General features: G+C 37.2%; 3 protein-coding genes across 3 annotated transcripts in view; 2 read left to right on the forward strand and 1 right to left on the reverse strand.

The window, feature by feature from the left end:
• Window positions 1-600: 600 nt before the first annotated feature.
• kxd1 (KxDL motif containing 1) lies at window positions 601-4,112 on the forward strand. Its single transcript, XM_015403647.1, has 5 exons — window positions 601-729; window positions 887-996; window positions 1,993-2,145; window positions 2,231-2,277; window positions 3,444-4,112. The coding sequence occupies exons 2-5, from the start codon at window positions 899-901 to the stop codon at window positions 3,698-3,700; spliced, it is 555 nt and encodes a 184-aa protein (XP_015259133.1). The 5' UTR covers window positions 601-729; window positions 887-898; the 3' UTR covers window positions 3,701-4,112.
• A 933-nt stretch (window positions 4,113-5,045) lies between these two features.
• On the forward strand, window positions 5,046-13,177 carry LOC107103566 (endoplasmic reticulum-Golgi intermediate compartment protein 2-like). The gene is made up of 13 exons (XM_015403310.1): window positions 5,046-5,419; window positions 5,498-5,606; window positions 5,684-5,730; window positions 6,691-6,758; window positions 6,868-6,908; window positions 7,592-7,693; window positions 7,785-7,877; window positions 8,689-8,744; window positions 8,842-8,940; window positions 10,026-10,123; window positions 10,198-10,360; window positions 11,936-12,015; window positions 12,113-13,177. The coding sequence occupies exons 1-13, from the start codon at window positions 5,314-5,316 to the stop codon at window positions 12,176-12,178; spliced, it is 1,128 nt and encodes a 375-aa protein (XP_015258796.1). The 5' UTR covers window positions 5,046-5,313; the 3' UTR covers window positions 12,179-13,177.
• Window positions 13,178-15,943: 2,766 nt separating this feature from the next.
• magi2 (membrane associated guanylate kinase, WW and PDZ domain containing 2) overlaps window positions 15,944-23,058 on the reverse strand; it is a 126,894-nt gene continuing 119,779 nt past the window's right edge. Inside the window, exons 19-23 of the mRNA XM_015404087.1 lie at window positions 22,670-22,693; window positions 22,318-22,537; window positions 22,017-22,160; window positions 20,316-20,454; window positions 15,944-18,300 (exon numbers count right to left, since the gene is read on the reverse strand). Of these exons, the coding sequence (XP_015259573.1) occupies window positions 17,618-18,300; window positions 20,316-20,454; window positions 22,017-22,160; window positions 22,318-22,537; window positions 22,670-22,693 (1,210 nt within the window). The 3' untranslated portion in view covers window positions 15,944-17,617. The remainder of the gene's footprint in view (window positions 18,301-20,315; window positions 20,455-22,016; window positions 22,161-22,317; window positions 22,538-22,669; window positions 22,694-23,058) is intronic.

A 23,058-nucleotide genomic window follows, 5' to 3' on the forward strand; every position in this document is an offset into this window, starting at 1 on the left:
ATCCATCCATCCATCCATCCATCCATCCATCCATCCATCCATCCATCCATCCATCCATCCATCCATCCATCCATCCATCCATCCATCCATTTCCTTCTTCATCTAATAACAAATACGGTAAGTAAACAAGATATGCCAACAAAGACTTGTTCATGCATTATCAATGGTATGCATTATTTTCATTAAGATACCTTCCTTTTTTCCAATAAAAAGACTTTTGGGTAATATAGATGATCTCATATCTAAATCTCCCAGCTGTGAACAATTCTTTGATCAACAGTGTTACTAAAAAAATATGTTTATCATCTAATTTCTTCTATCTGAATTATCCGAACCAACTCCACATGCAGTAGAAAGTCTGTCAGCGACTGTGTTGCCCCCTGTGATGATTCCGGTTGTTCCCCTTCTCCCACTCAATACCTGTTAGGACTGGTTTAGTAGGCAGATGACCACACTTAATTTGATTTTATTCCACACATAAAACAACAACAGCTAAAAAAGGAAGAAAAAAAACAGCAATAATGTGATGAACTGATCAGCGAAGACCCAGTAGTCTTGTGCATGCCTTTCCAGCAGGGGGCAATAATGAGTCATGAACATCACACACACACACACGAAGAAAGGCACCGGAATCCTGTGACAGGAAGTTTAATGTATTATTGTTTATTTCAGTGTGTTGTCAGATGTAGTTAACAGCCTTCACTGATCAGAGAAACGGTTGGTGCAGAGGTAAGTAAATTTATCTGTAGTCCGCCTCCTCCGACCACGACCAGGAAGGAGAATAATATCTTAGAAAACCCATGTAAATGAAGAAATAGGGAGTGCGACCAACCACATCACAGCATCATGGGGCCACTGATTTAAATATGGGTGATTGTTTCTGCAGCTTTCTGTCACCATGGCGGAGCCCACAGCCTCTGCAGTGTTCTGCAACAGGATGCTGAGCATGGTGAACTCCGAAGATGTGAACGCAATAATTCAGGCTCAGAGACACATGTAAGTAGCTTTATGCAGGAGTTAGTGGTTTCATTATGTTGGTGTTTTACTACTGTAGGAGCTTTATTTCTTTGTAAATATAGTCTAGCTTTATATATCTAACGGCTAAAGTCTGTTTTAATTAATACCAGTACAATAACTCAATCCCAGTCAAAACGAAGAGAGATTATCTTTGAATATCGACCTTAAAATCCTGCTGCTGATGTGCTTTTTTTATATATATATAAACTGTTGCCTCAGCTGTGAATTTAGTATCCTTTCCAAGATGATGCAAACCTCCTAGCATTCAATTTCAGCCAACTTCAGTGAAATCTGAGCGGCTTTCAATTTTAAGCTGAAGAGCTGCACAGGATGATGCTGCCACCACCGTATTACATCATTGGGATTTTGGATTCAGGGTGAAATCCAGGTAGTTCTCTGCCAGACATTGGGCCTGATATACAAAGGTTCACAATAATAGGTGCTTTGTATGCTATTATATATATATATATATATATATATATATATATATATATATATATATATATATATATATATATTATCATTCATTTATTTTTTTAAAGATACGTGCAATAAGTGTGGATGCAGGTGATTTACAAAGATTGCTGCATAAATATTTGGATGTGCCAAACATTTTGGGTTGGTTGCCTTTTAAATGAACAGATTGTGTCCTCTACAGGCAGTTGAGATTTGTGTTAATAGAAGGATGAGGTTCTAAGCCATAAAGTTGGAGGTAGTAATGATAGAAAATAATTTAAAGAGACATTTATTAAAAAATATATTTAAAATATTTTTTTCTGTTTGACCCTTTACGACTAAAACATTGTTTAATGAGTAGACTGACACCTCAGTAGTTATACGCCTGTGAATGTTTAAGCCTGTAGCCTATTTTCTCTGAATGTACTTTGGGTCGGATGTTCCCTCACTGTTCTGCAGATATGGCATCCAGCGCGTCCATGTTTTTATTTTTATTTTGCATAACTTTTCTCCAAACAGGCTGGACCGCTTTGAGAAAACCAATGAGATGCTGATCAACTTTAACGGACTGTCAAATGTGAGGCTGCAGCAGATGAATGAGCGTTTCCTGCTTCACACTCGCACCCTGGTGGACATGAAGAAAGACCTGGACAGCATCTTCAGGAGGATCAGGTAAGCTGTTGGTCTTGTTGTTCAGTCATATCTGCAGTGTCCAAAGCACAACTTCTCATTGTTGGATCTTTCTCTGGTTCTCCAGGACACTAAAAGGGAAGATTGCAAAGCAATACCCAGAAGCCTTTAGCAGTAAGTTAGCTGTTTCTTTTCATCCATTAATTTTCATTAACTTCTAGATGGCTTAAAATGGACAGTAAGAGCTTGAATGGGTAACGTTTTTTTTTCTAAAATGCTTTAAAAAACTATTCATCCCTAGAAGTCTTTTTTTTTTTACAGTCATAAATCAAGGAACAAAGACGTCACATTCAAGAAAAAGTTATTGACTAACCCTCCATTTTTCTTATGTATAAGAATAAAGGAGGTATAGTGTATGAAAGCAAAGTTCTGAATTGTAAATATCTGTTAGAAGTTTACAATTCTTCTGTCCCTGCATGGTGTTCAGGTGAATTTCTCCATTAATCCCGATGACCATAACCTTCTCCTCCTCATGTGATCTGTTCAGCTTTAGAAAAACCTCGCAGCTTGGACGGCAAAGTTCACTTTCACAGGATCTTTGGCCCAGTAACCTGATTCAAGAAAAAAGAAAAAAATTATATATCTTTTTATATCAGTGTTACAGCACAAAAACATGTAACACATATATATCTCAGTGTTGAAGAAAACATTGCCTGCAGATCACCACACTGCTGAAAGTTGCAGATGCTCATCTTAGACTGACAGGGAAGCTTGTGAGAATTGAAGCTAAATACAGTATTTGAGGCCTTGGTATGGAGGACTGGGCTGGAGGTTGACCTTCCAGCATAACAATGACTAAAAGCATGAAACTTAGAGCTATAACGAAATGGTCCAGATCAAAGCATATTCATGTTAGACTGATTGCAGTTAAAGGTCTGACCTAGGTTCTAGTAAGAATCTAAAGTATTTCCTTTACAATTCTGTTCAGATGCTCTCTGTCCAATCTGACTGAGTTTAAGCTGTTTGAAAAAGTTTTCGGTCTCTGGATATCTAAGCTGGTAGTCCTTTCTCAAAAGACCTGCAGCTCTAATTCCAATAAATAGTGATTGTAAACTGTTTATTTAAAGGTTTTAATACAAATGTCTGCTACACTACAAATAATGAAAAAGGTGTGCATCATAATCCTTACACTGGCTCATAATGTGGCTTTGTATTTGTCTGTCACATAAAATCTCAATAAAACAAAAAAATGTGTTTTTGTACTGTGAAAAAAGTAATACTGGTTATATTTCATCAGATTAGACATTGTTGCAGCTCAGATTTTTTTTTTTTCATGACAGACATACATGAGTCGCCCATCTTGGAGGACGAAGATGAGGAATTTGACCCGATGCTTCCCAGCGTTGCTACGACAACCACCACAGCCACATCAGAGCAGAGCACAGAATCCTGCGACACAAGCCCTGATGTGATCTCGCCCACCGTCAGTAGATGCTCTGAAGATCTGTCGCAGGAGCGAGCAGACACGCCGACCTCTGATGTCCTGGAGACGGCCGTGCTGCGTGATGAGGGGCCCGATTCTGTGGCTGCGGAGTAGAACGAAAGGTTTTCACTTCAAACAGAGAGTCAGCCATAAACCTGCTTCGGCTGCAGGTACTTGTGCGTTCGTGTGATCGTCAGCTTCTGTCAGATTCCATACTGGATGTTAGAAGCAACTCTGAGGAATTGGAGTTTTTTTTTTTTTTGGCATGCTTACACATCTCGGTTACAAAATCTTACCAAAGAAATACTTGAAGTCATAGAGTATGTCAGTGTAGATAGATATATGAGTCGTAAGAGTGAATTTGTTTTTATTGTTTAATCTTGATTTTGTTTGAAAAGACACAAGACTAACTGAAGAAAAAGTTATATTAATGGAATTGTTATTAAAATGCACAATGTTCCTCTCACCCTAATTATAAGAAAATGAGTTTCAATAAATAACTGCCTGTCTCATTTAAAGTTATTCTGCATCGCTGATTGCCTTTTGCTCTGGTTCATCTCACTAAAATGTTTCGTATATATATATTTTTTTTTACTTAAATGTGTTAAATGTGTCATTTAAGAAAAAAGATTACGTTTTTTTGTTTTCACCATCAAAGCTCAGGTTTTAAGTCTGTCTTTCATTGAATTTGATCAATATATGCTATCGACTAGATATATAAATGAATAATAGATTATTTAAATGGTAATACCATTTTTCTACTGTCTTTTGTTAATATAAAAGATGGTGGCCAATTTATTTTATCTTTTTTAATTAAACCCTTTTTTCATTTCAAAAGATCGAGTGTGAACAAACTGAGAAACAAAGTGCATGATTTAATGTTAGAGTAATAAAAAAAGAAGTTACTATAATGTAAATAATGTATGGATATATAATGTAACTATATAATGGGGATGAAAAATCTGAATTCTGATTTTTTTCTCATACTGAAATAACATTTAAAAATCTGTTAACTTTTTTTATTTTTTTTTCAGTGGCCCTAATCCTCTTCCGTAAATAAACAATGCTGTTTTTTTTTCTTTTTTATTTCCTCAATACAACTTTATTTGTTTCTGCAAAGAACATTACAGAGCAACCATATTGCACTATAGGTATTCTCAACAACCATTTTCTACAGACATTTTCAACAAGTGTAAATTCAGATGTTTGCCAGTCAAGTAAATGTCCACGTTTTGCGCAAAATAATAAACAGTAAGCAAGAAAGACAAGAAAAAAGAAATAAAATAAAACCTTACATCTATTAAATAAAAGTTAACGCTATATATGCTGGTTGAAAAGTAGAATTATTAAAACTTGCAACCGCTCTAGCATTTAAGTAATAACACCAAACGACCACTAGAGGGCGCCGATATTAAGTCGAATCGGTTCTGATCTGAATGGAGAAGAAGACAGCAGCGAATCATCTTCTCCCAGGTAACTTCCTTGGTGTGTTGTGTTTCCTGATTATTACAATACATCTCATTACTCAAATATACGTTTTTAAAATATATTTTTTTACGTCGTAAAGACACTAGGCAGTCACTTTTGAAACAGTTCGCGTGACGTGAACGTTTAGCTTGGTAGTTGTCATGAAAAGTGTCGCCAATCACTGTTAATATTTATATAGCTAGCAGCCTGCAGCTATCCACTTATGTGAGGACTTCATATTCCCGCTGCTGGTCCCAAACATGAGGAGAATATCCAGGAAAAAGGCTCTGACTCTGGTGAAAGAACTGGATGCTTTCCCAAAAGTGCCGGAGAGCTACGTGGAGACAACTGCCAGTGGGGGGACAGGTACTAGCTAACATACAGGCTAATATACAGGCTGCGATAGCTGGTTTATTAACCGCACATCTCTGTGGAATATCTCAGTGTCTCTGGTAGCTTTCTCTCTCATGGCTGTCCTCGCCTTCCTGGAGTTCTTTGTGTACAGAAATACATGGATGAACTATGAATACGAAGTGGATAAAGACTTTACCAGGTTAAAAAACAAGCAACCATATCTCTGCTGTTACAGTATGTGCAAATGTCCTCACCTGTGGTGTTCCTCATTTACAGCAAACTCAGGATAAACGTGGACATCACTGTCGCCATGCGATGCCAGTGTAAGTTCCCAATGATAGTTATGTTTTTTGGGTTGATTTATGATGGGAACTAAGGATTCTTAATGACATTTTGTCTTAATATTGATTAATTATTGATGGTTTATAAAACTACTTATAATGGAAATTATGTACGAAGCTATTGGATTCAATCGATTTAAAGGGATTTGCCTTTATCTTCAAATAGTCGACCTTAAAAAAATGAGATTATTTAACTCCAATAAATGCTTATTGTAAATAAGGTGTAAAAGGTATTCATTACAAAATATACTGTATGCTGTAACATACTCATTTTGATTTAGAAAAATCAATAAAAAAAAAAAATCAAGTAATACAATGTAAAATATCAGCCTTTGAACAATATATTTGGAAAAAACATCTATATATGCCAATAATCCTGAACTACAAAGAGAAATTCAATGCTATGCAATTGAATTCTTTGGTATAAAATATTTTTTTGTTTTTATTAAGGGGTACAAAATCAGAGTGGATTTTGTTGCAATGTGTGGCAATGAATTGGTGAAGGAGTAAATGGTCAAGAGCCCTATCATTTGCTTTGGTGCCAAGTTTACAGAATTAGAAAGGGATCAAACGTCAAGTTGTTTTTGCAAATTCTGCTTGAGAAATTAAATTACTTTCTAAAAATAGCTCTAAACAATGTAGGGGTAGAGGAAAAAAAACTAAAGAATATTTAATTTCATATATTTGTGTCACTTTGATTACATATTTTGTATGCAGTTTGATTTGTTAATGTTTATAAAGAAAAAAATATATAATCATTGTCTGCAAAGTAGAGTTTCTCATCAAAACATTAGCAAAATATCAAATAAGATTTTTATGTTATGATAATGAAAATACTATTAACACTTTTATTAAGAAGATGAATTAATCAAATATAGATTTCCAAAGCTAGAAATGTATGTTGTGTTCTTATATGGGTTGTGTCTTCCTTGTACCATTCAGATATAGGAGCAGATGTCCTGGATCTGGCCGAGACCATGGTTGCTTCTGATGGTTTAGAATATGAACCAGTGAGTTGGAGCTTTTTTCTTAACCATTCTTTTGTTTTTACATTGTAATGGTATTTCTTCCCTCTGTGACTATCTGATGGATGTTTATTCTTTTTTTTTCACATTACAGGTCAAGTTTGAACTCCCACCGGAGCGAAAACTGTGGCACATGTAAGTGCAGTAAAAAAAAAAAAAAACTGTAATTTCTGCATCTTTCAAGTAGAATCCAACATAAAAAAAAAAAAAAAATATATATATATATATATATAATGATATCAGTTGCATTCACAAGCAAAACAACCCAGTGCACTTAAAAACTCACAAATAAAGCAATTTTGATATTTGGACAAAAAAGTTAAAGGTTTCACATTTAAAAAAAATCCCACGTTAAACAATTTGCATTCAGTCTGTGGTTTCCAATACCTTATTTGAAGGATTTGGAGCAGTACAGATTTAAGTTAGCCGACATGCTACAAAAAAAAAAAAAACTAAAACAAAAGTGTATTGAGCGCAGTGGTTTGATTATTTGTGCAATCTTCAATAAAAAGGCTGCTATTAATGCAGCTTCCAAGTTAAGGCTATATTTAATCGTCCGTAATGTTATTAACAGTGGGAAGGTATTAATCATTCTATCTGAAAGTTTTTGGGTTAATATTAGCTTCTAGCTTCTACTGTCATGTGTTGAAGTGCTGTGGAGCAACACACCTAACCCCAAGCTGCCTATCTCCTTATCTATGTATGAAAGATTCTGAAACGGAGAGTGTGACTTATGTCAGACGCTTCGAGTGGTTGGTCTGACAAGCATGATCTAAAATCAGTCCATGTGTTTACCATCGTCATGTTTTCTCTGCTAGGACTCTCCTTCACCTCCAGGAGCGTCTCAGAGTGGAGCACTCTCTGCAGAACTTGCTCTTCAAGTCTGCAATGAAAGGACCTCCTCCTGCTCCGACTCAGAGGTGAACACTTAAGTTGATCTCTTGTGTTTGGTAAGAACACACCGATGAAGCTAACTATTTGGTTCTTTTTATTTGGACTTTCCTTCTTCAGTGATGAGAGCTCCAGTTCACGCAGTGCGTGCAGGATACATGGACACCTGTACGTTAACAAAGTGGCGGGGAATTTCCACATCACTATTGGCAAGTATGTACCTAACACTGTTCCGTAAAAATTCAAAAAATATCCACTGGACTTGGTTTTCAAGATTTGAAGACGTTTCGCCACCTCTTCAGGAAGCTTTCTCAATTCAATACTGTCTTTCCTGTCCTAAAATGTAGACCAAATATCATTTCCACATTTGTTTCTATTGTCCAAATGTACTATATTCAGTTTCTAATTTAACTTCGAGGACTTAAGGAGCCATTTCTCTGACAGTAACCTAACTCCCTTTTTGTTAGGGATAATGCTATAATGTTAGTTGTATTTGCACTCAGTGTGGACCAACATAATCCAATGTGCTCCTGACCAGTCAGTTCGGACACCTAAACTTATCAAGTTGTGGCTCTGGTAATTTGCTTCCACATTTTGAACCCAGCTAATATTATTCTTTTTTTTCTCCAATGCATATCCATTTTATTTTTGTTATCAATCGAGTTTCAGCTTTGGAATATTTGTTAACTTATTTTGGTAGTTAGTTGTATTTATTCAATTATGGGCATGATCATAAAGCCTTAAGTATAAATTACAGTTTTTTTTATTGTAAATGTAATTTTTGAAATATTTCCTGTTGAAGCTTGTTTTCTCTAATTGTGGTTCTTTTCCCATTTGGGCTAGAGGACTTCAAAAAATTAGATCAAGCCAAAATTTATCTGAGTTACATCCACCTGTTAGTTGAGTTTTTTTAAATCCACAAAACCTGCATATCTATGAAAAGATGAAAGTCTAGAATGATCAAGCCCTTAATAGAGCAGAACTCTCTCCTCTAGACTGACCTGAACGTGTCATTTCTCCACAGGTCCATACCTCACCCCAGAGGGCATGCCCACCTCGCTGCACTAGTCAGCCATGACTGTGAGATTTTCTGATTTAATGAAGAACTGTCTCATATTATGCCCGCTATAGTAACTGTATTCACTTCATTGGGTTGTTTTGGTTTGTTGCTTTCCAGCTTACAACTTCTCTCATCGAATTGACCATTTATCATTTGGAGAAGAGATCCCTGGACTGATCAACGCTCTGGATGGCACAGAAAAGATCACTACTGATGGTGCCTATGTACATTCTCACTAACAGTTTGTCTTCTATTTTTATTTCCTCTACAGAACTTAGCTACTCTTTTCATTCTAACCTGCACTGGGGATTCACCAATTATAACTTTGTCAAACAAAAATATGTATTAAAAGAATAATAATTTAGAATTTATAACTAATGAAAACAAGCAAGTAACGGTTGCTTCATGCTTATATTTTATACTTAGATCTGCAGCTTTATGCTGTGAAAGGGGGAATGGCAGCTCTCTGCAAAAAACTTTTGGAACAAACTTTATTTTAAAAGACGCCAACCTGAACGCTACTTCCTTTAGATCGTCTATTTCTGTGATCGACATGTGCAATCAAATGAAATGTTCTGACATGATTTGAAGGGGTGAAAAAAGCAGCAGTATTATGTCCCTAAATCACCTCTGGAGGTAGTAATAGACTCTTACTGCCTCCTAAGGTTCTGCTGAGATTTCCAGAAGACTGTTTCCAAACTCAGAATGTTTAATGAGAAACAGGCTTAAACCTCAGCTGGATATAATAGAGCAACACTGCTGCTTAAAGTCTCTTTCCTTCATCCTGTAGTAGCCGCCTTCTGACCAGAGTGTTATACGTTTTACCCAGTAGACCTAAATACTTTGTCCGCACTAGATTGATAGTCTTTTGGGATTTCCAAATAAGCTGTGAAGAGTTGGCTGATTTTGGTCAGTAAGGGTATTCTCTTCTGAAGCTTTCCATCCCAGCTCCTTTTTGTAGATAAACACTTCACAATGGATCAAAAACGCTGAGCAGTTAAACTCAAGCAAAAACTGTTTTTACAAAACCAACCATCTTCTCTCTTTAGCATGAGAAAGCATCAGTCATCTCGCTGCTTTCTCTGGCTGATTTTTGTCTCTAAAATCCATAGTTTAATCATTTAGTAACTTCAACTACTGGAACCTATCAGTGACTATCAGAAAGCACATGTTCTTCAAACTGTTAAACCTTTGATCTGCTCTCAGTTCCTGCTGTGGAAACAGTTTTATACATCTTTACATTTACTAATCCTCTGACATTTTTATCAGCTTTTACATAAAAACATTTTTCCTGTCTCTAGCAAACCACATGTTCCAGTACTTCATCACCATTGTGCCCACCAAGCTAAACACTTACAAAGTGTCTGCAGAAACGCATCAGTATTCTGTCTCAGAGCGGGTACGTTCAAAGGTTTTCCTCTAACTAGCCTAATGGTCAAATGTTTCTGTGGTTAACGTGTGATATTCCTGTAGGAGCGAGTCATAAACCACGCTGCAGGCAGCCACGGAGTCTCAGGGATCTTCATGAAATACGACATCAGCTCACTGATGGTCAAAGTCACCGAGCAGCATATGCCTCTCTGGCAGTTTCTCGTCAGACTCTGTGGCATCATTGGAGGCATTTTTTCTACAACGGGTAGATGAAAGAGGATTTCTAAATTTTTTTACATTTTATTTTGGTGTAGGATCCTGCTTAAATAATCATTGACATTTTCATTGTATTGTGCAGCTATTTTTTCTAGAGCCCGAGAACATCCAAACTGTAAACTGATGGAGATGTGGAAGTTTATCCTCAACCAAAATTATATTTATATATAAATATATATATACATATATATATATATATATATATGCAATATGCAATAATCTGGTTCTGCACACCAGAAAGATATCTGCGGTTCTGTTATATAAGGGCAGGGCTCAAAGAACACCACTTTGTAATATGGTCTAACTTTCCTTCCATTTCTTTTTTTTGATTTTACTTTTCTACTACTGATTTTGAGTTGAGCTGAATCTGACAGGATTAAAATAAAAATTAATTACGCAATATTCAGCCTTGCCTACATGCCAGTAAAATAAATCTACTCATCCATGATCAGCTAATCCAAGTGGTGCTGAAATGACAACATTTGGGTTTGGTGATCCATAACCAACAGCTTCATGAGATGTTTTGGCAGCTGTTTAAAAGGTGTTAAAATTGGCTTGGGAGGAAGCAGTCAACTGATAAGCCAAAAAAAAAAAGAGATTTCTTTTTTTTTTTTTTTTTTTTTTTTAGCTCTCTGAAGTATCTAAATAAGAAAATGTCATATTTTTTTATTTTTTTTATTTTGTTGTATTATAATAGTTTTCATCTTTCCTTTTTTGTTGTGCAGCACGTATGGTCAGCAAGTGTGTTTTTTTTAAGTTCCATATAAATAAGCACATATGGTATATGCTTTAAAGGAAACTAATTCTTACAATTTACAATACTTAATGTAGATTTATAGCTGAAACCTTAAGATTTGTAAGTGATGAAACATTTGAGTCTTCTGCTCTTTTCTATAATATGGTCCAAAAATTAAATTTTTAAGCCCATTCTACATTCAATACTTGCCCTAGAGAAAAGCTAACATTTTTATTAGTTGCAATAATGAATTTGATGTTTTATTAAATGGAAGATTTATCCACCACCGTCTGGTAGTCCATCACATCTTCAATTTAATTCAGCATTTCAGTTGTAAATAAAAATCTTATAAATAGTTCTATTCTGTTTTTATTTGAAGTTAGCAATTAACAGTATTGGAGTTTGTAATGAACTCTCAGTTTTGGAGAATTATGTTTATCCTACATGTGTTTTTAAAGACTTTAATAAACTCTTCATTTTGATTTTCTTTTACCAGTTAAAACAGTATGTAAGAATTTTAATCATACAAATGGCTAAAAGAAAAAAAGGCAAGGATGGTGAAGTTTTTCTTTCCAGGTGTAATGAATTTGGGAACATGATAATCATATAATTCAACTGATTTGTGACTGTATACAACCTTTTTCCATAAATTATGTTAAAAACCTGGCTTCATTTAATATTAATACGTTTTTGAATTCATTCTGCTCAACGGCCTTCATCACATAAAAGAAAAGCCTTACATATTTAACAACCAGGCTGCTGTGATCCTGTTTTATCCCTCTGGTTTTATGAACACCAGAGTTTAAGTTGAATCTGTCCTTCCTGCAGGCATGATCCATGGAATTGTGGGATACCTGGTTGATGTGGTTTGCTGTCGTTTCCAAATGGGGATCTACAGACGTACACATGTAAGACGTGACTTTCTTATGTCTTTTTTGAAACTCCCTCCTGGTTATTAATCCTTTATTTACTTTCTGAATGTTTTGTCTCCTCCCCCATCTGAAGGCTCCTCTGAACGGACAAGGAGACGGTCAAATTTTCGGTCCTACAGAAAGTTACACTGAGCAATGACAGGAAAGCTCTCCCTCTGAGCCAGGAGCGACAATAATGTGCTGGGTTTACATTTGTTTGAAACTTGGACCTTTTTGTAATTTCCCTTTTTGCTGGAACTTTCTTTTTACCGTTAGCGTACCAAAATCGAATTCAGTCAGTCATGCACTTGCTAATTATTATCTCCAATAAATATAAAGAAAACTGAAGGTTTGCAATAGACAAAGCATATTGGCCCAGTTCTTGTTTAGCTTTTTACTAATTTGTTTTTTTAAAGAACAATGAAACTATTTTACATAAGTTGAAACATTTTTCTGAGCTTAGGGAAGTTTTTATGTTTAAACACCTGTATGGATGTGGCGTGCCTTTTTAAGGGGTATTATTATAGGAAAGGAGTTGTGTTATATTAGATAATGTGTGAATGGAAATTGACTTTCAAACTACAACAATACTCTATGTTGGTTGATTGTGTAGCCTAATGTTGCAAGGATTTATTTATTGATGGATTATTTGTGAAATACCATTGGAGATCGAACGTGCCCTTTTTCTGTAAAAAAACAGAATCTCAATAAGTTGTTTTTTCTTAAAATAAGTGCATTTTTTCTTGAATTAAGGAGGTGAGTGAGACACTTAGCCAATAGAACAAGATGATTTACATTTAAAACATGAAAAACAATTGCAATGTCTTATTTCAAGTGCATATTATGTAATTATCTTATTTTTAAAAAAAACATACCCATTCCATTGGCAGATCATCCTATTTACATACTAAAATTAACGGTAAATGCACTTAATTAATTAAACGTTTACTTATTTCTAGATACATTTTTTTGCAGTGTAGTTGGTCATTTTCAGGTCTGCAGTGCCAAACTTTCTCATTATGCCCCTCTTCCCACAAAGGCTTTGCAGTGTCATGTCTGCAGTCATAAAACCTTAGCTCATCACATGCTGAGTGGGAACAAGGTGACGGTGGAACGTGTGTAGTTAGTTAAATAACACTGAAGAACCTTTTTTTTTTTTTTTTTTTTTTTTTTACAGGGGTAAACATTGAAGTAAAATTTTAAAGACAGTTTTAATGGTTTGTGATTCACTCTTTCTACATTGTATTGTGTTTGAATTGTGAGAATGGTGAAAATTTACCTCAGGGTTCATGCTTGGGCATAAAAGCAAAGTTCATTAGATAAAGTTTAGGAACTATACCGGATTCTGCACAAAATGAAGCAAAGCTGTTACTCCAACTGGTTTTCTCTTAATAGAAACACTGCTGCTCTCCTACATTCACAAGACTAATTATATGGGGCTTCAATGTTGTGCATAATCCTCCACAGCTTCACCTATCTGACAGACAAAGATAAAATCTCAGTAATAAAAGCAGAAAGTTAAGCACAATAAAAGAAAAAAAATGTGTATATATATATATATATTTAAAAGTTATTTTTCTATCTAGAATAGCAGCATACTTGAATCCAAATCTAGTCCAAGGTGGTCCTTCAAAGCTCTCCACCACGAGTGAAAGTATTGCTGCCTTCCTCGGAGCCCCGATAGCCAAACCTTTCTGTTTACATACCTTGTCTTACAGGTTCCCCCTTGTTCCATTAGCAGAGAAAAGTCATCCAATCAACTAATCAAATATAATTATTAAATTACCTCTTTAAACTCATATGTTGTTCTTAAAAGCATTTTTCTTAACAAGACAAAACAATCAGATGTAGTTCCTTTAAATTACATGGTTAAAATAGGGTACAGATGTATCAGTTTGGATATACAATTTTGATGACGATTCTTTAAGCAAGAGTCTCCAAAGAAGTCTGTTTTACACCATGTCAAGAGTTTATTTGACAGTATTTCAGAATATCTTTCAGTAAACAAGTTTTTTGTTTTTTAGCAAAATGTAATATATCAGTACTGTCGCATTTCATAAAAATAGTTGTTCACGTCTTTGAAACTACAGTATCAATGATACAGTAAACCATATTTGTAGGAATACAGCTGTACAAGGTGAATATTACACAATTAACACTACACAATTATACTGGATCTCAATGGGAGGGGGGGGTATGAACGTGCCATCCTTCACAGGTTCAATAAGCAGTTTTATTTTTCTTTTGTGTACGAATCCAGTCACAGCAGGCAGAGGGTGACGGCCTGGATGGATGCAGAGGGCTGGATGACATGTTCTCCGAGTTCTTCTAATACACACAGAAAACACATTTTCTACCGCCTAAGTGACACGTTTGTCATGCTCCACGCTAACGTGCACTAAAAGAAACCCCAGTGTTCTGTTAGCGTGGAACCATCCAGACCGGCTTTTACTGTGAGATGAGCATCAGTCCCAGCGATCCTTAGTGCACAAAATCCAACTAATAATCCCCAGACTGCAGTTAGCTTCTCAAAGAGCACATTTCCACCAGACTGCAAATACAGTGTGGGTTTGCCATCATGCTGTGTTTAAATTGTTCTGTGGTACTAAAAAGCTCCAGTGGTTCATTTCTAATAATCTTGCTAAGAGAAACAAATGACATCCGAATGGAAACCACGGGAGAAAACTGACATCTCCCTTGAGCGACTCAGTTGAACAGCAGCATGCCTTAACCTCTGCCGAACCCAACATTTGGTTATTAAACAAATACGTGTTTGCGGAATCATTTGAAATCTTGTTGACATGGGCCTGCAACAATAATGCAAACCTTAACATCTCCTTACAGAACAAACAAAAATGAGACTGGGGTAACCGTGATCCGCTCTGATGTTAAGCACGTCTTGATAAAGAGTTGGGCATTACTTCAAGGAGAGGATGTGATGCTACAGGCTACATTTTGCTCCCCATCTCCAACACTCTGGGGACAATTGCAATAATTGACGGGGCCTATCTTTACAGCATTAGAGTGCATCCAGATAGATACTGGTTGGCGTTAATGTCTGAAGCAAAAATAGGCTCCAGATCTCCGCAGTGATCAAAGAGTTCCCCCAAAAACAAATCCCGGCTCTGCATTATTTTGAGTAAGGCACTCTGCCTCACCTTATAACCATTGACCTCCTCCTCCCCTCTCCCACAGTGATGTGGTACACTTAGCACAGTTAAAAGGCATAGAAATAGGAGACTGGACGAAGTTTTCCTTTCGGGCGTTGAATGACAACACACCTTTATAACTGCACAATGACTGCATGGTCGAAGTGTGATCAGGCCCCCAACTCAGAAGTAGCAGGAGTTCTTACTAAGCCAAACGTTCTCAGTTATTTGAAAATGGTAGATTAAAAAGATCCCATCTTCCACGAATCCCATTCAGCTCCAGAGATGAGCTCCTCTTCAGAAAGACTGACGTCTTAAATCCATGCACGCAAACACCGCCTCCCTCTGCGGTTTGGTGACAGTCTTTGATATGTCGATATGGACAAGGCCATGGAAACAGTGCTCCTAAAATACTGTCCCACGATACTTATCTCACCGTTTGTTTGTTGTTGTTTTTTTTTTTGTACAAGAATCTAACTACAACACTGTCTCAAAAACACCAACAGGTCTGCTTTTGAGTATACCAAATGTACATAATTTTCACATCTTCTTTACATTTACAGTATATATTTGTAGGCATGTAACATATGGATCAAGAGCCTCAGCTTCACTACTTCTACATGACTCAAAAATGTTTAAATCTCATCTTCACAGAGAGATGGAGCAAAAATAGATGGGCTTATGGTCAGCAGGGAAAGTAAATATTGAACACTGACAAAAATAACACTTAAAAAAAAAATATATATATATATATATATATATGATATTCCTGCAACAATCCAATTATGTGTAAGTACCATCACACTAATTAGTGCATAGAGTAGAATATGTGTAATAAGGTGGGGAGATAAGGAAAAAAAGGGGTTTAATCTGTCAGTTTTTTTTTTTTTTAAATAGACGCTGCTCCCATACAAGGTATAAGCTGGTATAAGCTGGGTTAGTCCTAACATAGTCTAGACTATAGTTCTTTGTTAAAAAGGTACAGCACAAAAGCATCTGCAAAGATCTTTCTGCACTTTTACAAACTTATTGCTGCAAAAGTTATCTGACAGCATTAATTACAAACGGTACTTCTGATTGTTCCAGTTCGTATCATTGAAGCAATTTTCAAAATAAAAGAACCTAATTTCTAGGCATGCCCCCTCTGTATATTGGAAATCAGTTTGATTTCAGCCAAAAACCTCACAATTGGAATGTATATTTCAGCCTTCATCTCAAATCTCTGAAATAAGGAGTTCGATAGAAACACTCCACTTCTGTTTATGGCTTAATTACCCTTTGGTTCAATTTAAATGGGTTAGTTGTTCTTATGCCTGTTGTTGACTAGTGTTCTCCATTTGAATTAATTAACTTAAGTTTCTTCTAACATTTCACCCAACAAAATAAGCAACAAAAGTATGTTAATTCCTGCTGATATTGTATCGGTTCTATAGCAGCACCAGTCAATACTCAAAGCTCAAATATCAGTATTGAATCGGAAATGGAAAAAGGAATTATCAGTAAGATTGTGCAAAATCAAAAAGAATTCAAAGAGAGCTTAGAAAATACCTTGTTTTTATGAGAGGATTATTGTCCTTAATGTCAATGATCTTAGGAAAGTTGCATGCAGAATACTAAGCTAATTAATAAAAGCTTGCTACACAACATCTAAATTAGCAAACTAAATACTGGTGGGAAACAGCCTGATCTTCTGTTTGCATGTCGTCCCAATTTGCATTATAGCAAGTTAAATTGAAGTTTGGAGGTAGAAACATCATAGCATGTGACACTTGCACGCCTTTATATAACTGAGGGAAGGATGACTACTTAAACATAGCAGGAAATTCATGGATCAAACACTGATTGCAGACTTGTCAAAGGAAACTGTAAGCTAATATAAAAGAAATAAAGGTCCTATAAAGGCCCAGTCAGTCATCTGATTTGAAGGCAACTGAAAATGTATGGAAAGAACTGAAGAGCAGAGCATAAAAGAGGCCTAGTAATAAGTTATGTTCTCAAGATGTCATTAACACAATTTTAAGAACCATGATCAGACTTATTTCCTGTGCATTTCACTTTTTTACATACAACTTATATATTCCTCTCTGTTGATTCTTTTATATTTATTGTTAAGCTTATCTGGTTTGAATGAGAAATATGCTTACTAAATTAAAATGCCAATGTGTTCACTACTAGCTTTCCCTGCTGTATACCTTCAGTTGAGTTGGTAAAGGTATGAGGCTCATCACTTCAATATGTGATTTGATTAGGTGTAAGTGTCCTCCATCAGGTTTTAAAGTTTCTTCAGTCCTTAAGGTAGTGGGTGTAATAATCTTCTTGTTTGAATAAAAATACATGTATAAACAGACTTCATAAAGAGGTGGGGAGGAAATCAGGATGGTGAGGTTAGAGGAGTATGGATTCCTGGTGAAGGAAACTGAATACGGAGCGAAACACTGTGAGGATCCATTCTACCTGCTCACCGTGGAGGTGCAGGACCTCAGGGTGCCAGGCAGCTTGTCAGGCCCAGGGATTTTCCAGGGCCCCGGGGAGGCGGCTGCGCTCCTGGCTGGAGGACCTTCGATGGTTTTAGAAGGGCAGCAAACCCTACTGAGGCCACTGGCATTCTCGTCTTCTCTGGGAGGCAGATTCCTGGACATCAGCCTTTCCTGGAGGCTGACAGGTCCGTCTCCTCCTCCCAGAGAGGCTCCGTTCAGATTCACTGTGACATATGGGTCCCAAGGTGAAACGATGCCTGCTGCATGTGTTTGTCTGCCCTTCCTCTCACTACAAGGCGAGCAGCTCTCCTGCCTCTCAATAGACCTTCCCACCACAGCTTTGTGAGACAAAGCCCGCGGCGGCTTATCTCCATGTGCACGGTTCACCTCTCCAGACCCCTGAAGGGCTCCCTGCCCCATGTTGACACACTTCTGCTCAGTGGACCTGCCACCTATTGCCCTTCTGATGGAGCTGTGGTCTGTCAGCAGTGGAGCTTTTTCTGCCATGCACACTTTGGCCTCTAGATGGAGGCGATGAGGAGAGTCTGGGGATGGAGCTGGATGGGAGGTAAGTAATGGATTCAGAAGGGGTTCCAGGGTCACTTCCTGCAGGGCAGAGTGGGCTGTAGAAAGGGAATCCCAGGGGCTGGCACAGTCTGTAGGAAAAAGAAAATCCTATTTTGAGGATCCAAATGAAACAACAGCACAACCATCATGCACATGCAAACAGCAAATAGAAGGATAACAGAAAAATATAACAAAAAAACAGAGTGAGCTGCATGCCTATACTTGAATATATTACTGTAGGTATGGTGTGAAATATTGCACAGCCCTCAGAATGATGCAGTTTCCTCTACAGTATCTCTTCAAACCATATTCCAAACAGATGCTCACAGTTCTGGTTGAAAGTTTACATTCATTCATAGACATCAGCATCATGTTATTTGTGTCTGTTAACAAAACATATGAGTTTGACCCTTTCTGGGGTTGTAGAGTTAACTCAAATACAGCTAGCATTTTTAAACAAATGATATTTGATTTAATGTAAATGTTTTCTTCACACAGGGTAAACATATGCATGCAGGAATAAATATATACAAACACCCCTGCTAATATAAGGCTACATGTGCTTGAACGATTTGCTGCTTATTAAAAAGTTTGCTGTCGTTAACAAGCCTCTAACATGAAATCTAAAAATTGTTTCATTTTCTGCGAAGAATTCTACTTTTTAGCACAATCAGCAGATTTTTTTTAAGGCTTTTCCAGTGACCCAATCTTACCCTATTCAGCCACTGCAAAACCAGGTTTGGCATGTTTAGGGTAATTTTTCTTTTTTCACAACTCTCATGGCTGTCCAATTTTCAGCCATTTAACTGTTAATTTAAACTTGGAGGTTGTCCTCCAGACTCACAGCATGATACTGCCACCATCATGCTCAGTAGTTGTTACAGTGTTTTAGCTTAAAAGCCTTTCGTGAGTCTTCCACATATTAATGTGGACTTTTGTTAATTGTAGCCAAATATCTTGATCTTTGTGTTGCTGAACAAACTTTCCTTCATTAGGTTATTGTCTTTTCTCTACATACTAACGCTAATTTCAATCCCTCTAGATGATGTTGATTTTAGAGTGAAGTCTTCTTTTAATTAGGCTTACTTTAATGCAGAAGGACATTCTAGATTCAGCTACTTGTACTTTATTAAAATACATTAATCTCAGTAGTTTTTGGGTAGTTCTTCAGCATCATTATCAATTTCCTTTCCTGTTCCAACAGGACAATAATCTCAAGCAAACGTCAAAACTTCGCCCGATCAAGAAAATGTAAGTCAGTTCAAAGCCAGGAGCGGTTTAAATAACCTACACAGTTTCTGCTGAGTCGATTTGTCAAAGACGTAGCCAGAATTATGTCAGAAGCCTGTTGATGGCGACAAAAATTTAGTGACAGATGTAAAACTTGCTAAAGGACAACTAACAGAACACAGGTGGGCGTGTGTGTATATATTTAAGCCTTTGTGTAAGACTCTGTGTATTAAAGAAAATTCAATAATTTCAAAATGGAAAACTAAGTGTTCAATAAAAGTATAACATTTTTAACATGATGTTAATGTCTCAATGAGGGTATGGTCAGAAATGCAGATTCATATTGGGCTGTTATCGTAGCCATGCATCTATAAGCACATAAATGCAAATGCATGCAGAGAGCACACAGAGTAGTATGTTAAAAGAGAGACATGCAGTTTTCCACGAACCGTGTCTTTAGAGTGGCCCATGAGGAAGAAATAGGGGGAGCTTAGAGTGTCACCTTTCATACACATGGAGAGGTTGGAAGGTACCATTCCTAAGGGAAGGCAAGTAAAAGCCTAACCAATCATTAGACTTAAAGCTGATGGGTTACAGTATATGAAGGCTGTTACAGAGACATACCGGCAGTTTGGTAGGAAACAGTTTAATATATGAAGATGAGCTCAGTTACACAGGAGAGAATAGAAAAGCAAGGATAAAATGCAACAAGTTATCAGCGTTTGATTTAAGGTTCATAAAAAAAAGAGAGAGAAGGCCTGGCAAGAGGGGCAAAAAAAATTGTGAGAGAATAGTCAGGTCAGAGGCTAAACAGGGACTTGAAGTAGAAAGATTGAGCCTTTTAGTGAATTATCCTTGTTCCAGGCAGACCCACCATATTCAGGGACCTGTCCCGTGCCCCTCTTCAGCAGCAGCCTGACCCGTCTGCCTCCCGCCTTTATGAGTTCAATCGCACGCGCATGAGTCATGTCCCGGGTGCTGTCTCCGTTAATCTCTATGATTTGATCCCCCACCTGCAACAAGTACACACACAAACACAAAGACAAACACAGGTGAAGGTCCAGCCTTGTTAGTCCCCGTTTATCCCTGGAAGACTGGCTTTCAAAATCAATCAGACGTCAGTAAAAGGATTTCCTTCACTTTGCTTTTAAGCACAATACAGTAACTCTCCACACCACCTGGACTTTTCCTACATTTTGTCACATTACGACCAGAAATTCAATGTAGTTTATTAGAACGTTAAATATGTTAAAAATGATCCTTTTTACAAATTACTGACGTGGCACTCACATGTATTTAACAAATATACATGGGTAAACTGATAACCCAAAATAAAATTTAGTCAAACCACTAATTAGTTAATTAGTTAAACACCTCGACATTAACCTATAATCAGACTGTTGGCATGACAGTGGACTTCCGGCGAACACCCCCTACACCGCCTCCCCTGACCCTCCTCATCAAGACCGATTACATCAGGTACATCAGCATTAGACTTCCAGCATTAGACGGCCAGGAGCTGCTGGCTGATTTTAATATGACCCTTATTCAGACTAAGTCCCTCACTGTCGCTTGGTTCATCCACACAACAGAAAAGACTCAAACTACAGTGAACAGGAAGATCCTCAGGGCAGATTCAGACACCACATCCTGGCCATAAACTGTTTAAAATGTTACCTTAAGGTCGGCAGACTGCTTCCAAAAAGCAGCCACCACAGAGACAGTTTCTTCTTCTGGCTGTCTCTCTGTTGCAAACCTTACAGTCAGAGCAGCCAGCTGCTCTACTGTAACAAAAGGCGAATATTTATACTATTTCACCATTAGGGAAAAAATGAAAAAAAAAAAAAAAAATAAAAATACATATATGTATTGGAAGTAAGCACATTCCCGTATTGGTCTTTTTTTCATCTATCTTATTTGTTCTAAGATTTATTTATTTAGACTTAATACTTGTATGTTAACAGTAACTAAAACTGAAATCAAATCCCTTATTTTTCCATAAAACCTTGACCAAGAAATATATTTCTGATTCTTCTAAAACAATATCTTTAAACCGTTTCATAGAGTATTGCTCAATCACCGTCTGGATCAAAACTCAAGGCAATCCAGGAAGAAAACCTGCCTGAAGAATAGGGCACAGGTTTATCAACCTGGAGAAAAATACTCTAAACAGACAATAAAAACCTGAATACATTCATTAAATCATAGTGTATTAATTTGTCTTATTTAAACCACAGTCTTGATCCAATCTGACTGAGGTCAAGATATTTTGCAAAAGGGGAAAACAACTGTTTAGATGTGCAAAAGTTATACTTAGCCTTTAGACTTAGACAACTTTTATTGTCATTTTATACACAGTGTTTACGGAACAAAATTTCATTTTGTACAGCTTTCAGAACATTTCCATTCCACCCCAAAAACTGCAGCTGTTACATAAAAGCCTAATAGAAAACATGGATGTTTTTGGTTGTAAGTGACAGAAGATGGGGAATTTCAGATGGTAGATTACTCTTATAAAGCAGCATAGCTATTATTACATGAAATTGTTTCTGAGCTTGCAAAGAGTTCACCTCACCCTCATCCTTCCGTTTCGTATTGCAGGACCATCCTCTGCAAGCCGCAGCACAAACAGGTCCATGCTGTACTCCCTGCCCCCACGAATACTAAAGCCGAAACCCTTTGCACTTTTCTCCAGCTCCACTGTAAAATAATCATAGTCCTGCAGAACAATATGAAGACCCAGATTAACAAATGCGTATGTTTACGACGCCAAAAAAGCAATAAAAGTTATTTATTAATCTGGGTGTTATAGAATCTGCATACAAATTAGGGAACACTGTCAAACAGGCACAGATGGGTCTTTGCTCTGGATCTACCTGTAGTCGGAAATCAGCAGGGATTCCCAAAGGAAACTGTGCTGCTGCAGGATGCTGCCTGAAGTCCAGAAGGCCAGGCGGGTGTCGGTAGTCCAACGTTGGAGGCTGGCGGTAATCAGTCACCGGAGGGTGACGGTAGTCAACAGGAGGCTGCCGATAGTCAGTAAATGGAGGGTGACGGAAATCTGGTTTGACATCCTGTCTTGCTTTTACCTCTGACCTAAAAGAAGGAAAATCAGCAACAAGATGACAGCTGGGCTTTGTGTCACAAGAAAGAGAGCAGTGTTTTTAAGAAGTCATAACCTCAGTGGAGTCCACTGGAGGTTAATCAGTAGAGAAATATCTAACATACCAGGATAACGGTGGGTAAGAATTCCTGCATGCGTGCAGATGGAGATAAAGGATGGAAATAAGAATTCCAGTTTTTAAAGCTTCTTTTCAGTTTTTTTTTGTAAACCTGGTATAAATGTACAGCTCAGGGAGTTCTGCTTAGTGAGTTCTGGACTGGGACTTACATACCTATCAAAGCAAGCACTCACACTTTGAAAGTTTTGACACGTAATACGGCCTGATTGCAGTGCTCCTGAATTATAAAAGAGATACCGTATGGTAAATTATTCACTGATGCTAGGCGCTAAGTGGTGTTATGCAACACGGCCAGCCTGACATCCAGACTGGGAAGAAAACTGTCTGCAGTCACATGTTTTTCCCTGTGAACTTTCTGGCATGCAAGAAAAGAAT

This window comes from Cyprinodon variegatus, unplaced genomic scaffold (assembly GCF_000732505.1).
Source record: "Cyprinodon variegatus isolate N-32 unplaced genomic scaffold, C_variegatus-1.0 Scaffold35, whole genome shotgun sequence".
In the NCBI taxonomy this organism is placed as follows: Eukaryota; Metazoa; Chordata; class Actinopteri; order Cyprinodontiformes; family Cyprinodontidae; genus Cyprinodon; species Cyprinodon variegatus.

Bases quoted from the DNA above. Each gene is read 5' to 3' on its own strand.
- kxd1 (XM_015403647.1), top strand. From the start codon at position 899: ATGGCGGAGCCCACAGCCTCTGCAGTGTTCTGCAACAGGATGCTGAGC. The intron at 997-1,992 runs GTAAGTAGCTTT...TTCTCCAAACAG, and splicing joins ATTCAGGCTCAGAGACACAT to GCTGGACCGCTTTGAGAAAA. The intron at 2,278-3,443 runs GTAAGTTAGCTG...TTTTCATGACAG, and splicing joins ATACCCAGAAGCCTTTAGCA to ACATACATGAGTCGCCCATC.
- LOC107103566 (XM_015403310.1), top strand. From the start codon at position 5,314: ATGAGGAGAATATCCAGGAAAAAGGCTCTGACTCTGGTGAAAGAACTG. The intron at 5,420-5,497 runs GTACTAGCTAAC...GGAATATCTCAG, and splicing joins AACTGCCAGTGGGGGGACAG to TGTCTCTGGTAGCTTTCTCT. The intron at 10,361-11,935 runs GTAGATGAAAGA...TCCTTCCTGCAG, and splicing joins AGGCATTTTTTCTACAACGG to GCATGATCCATGGAATTGTG.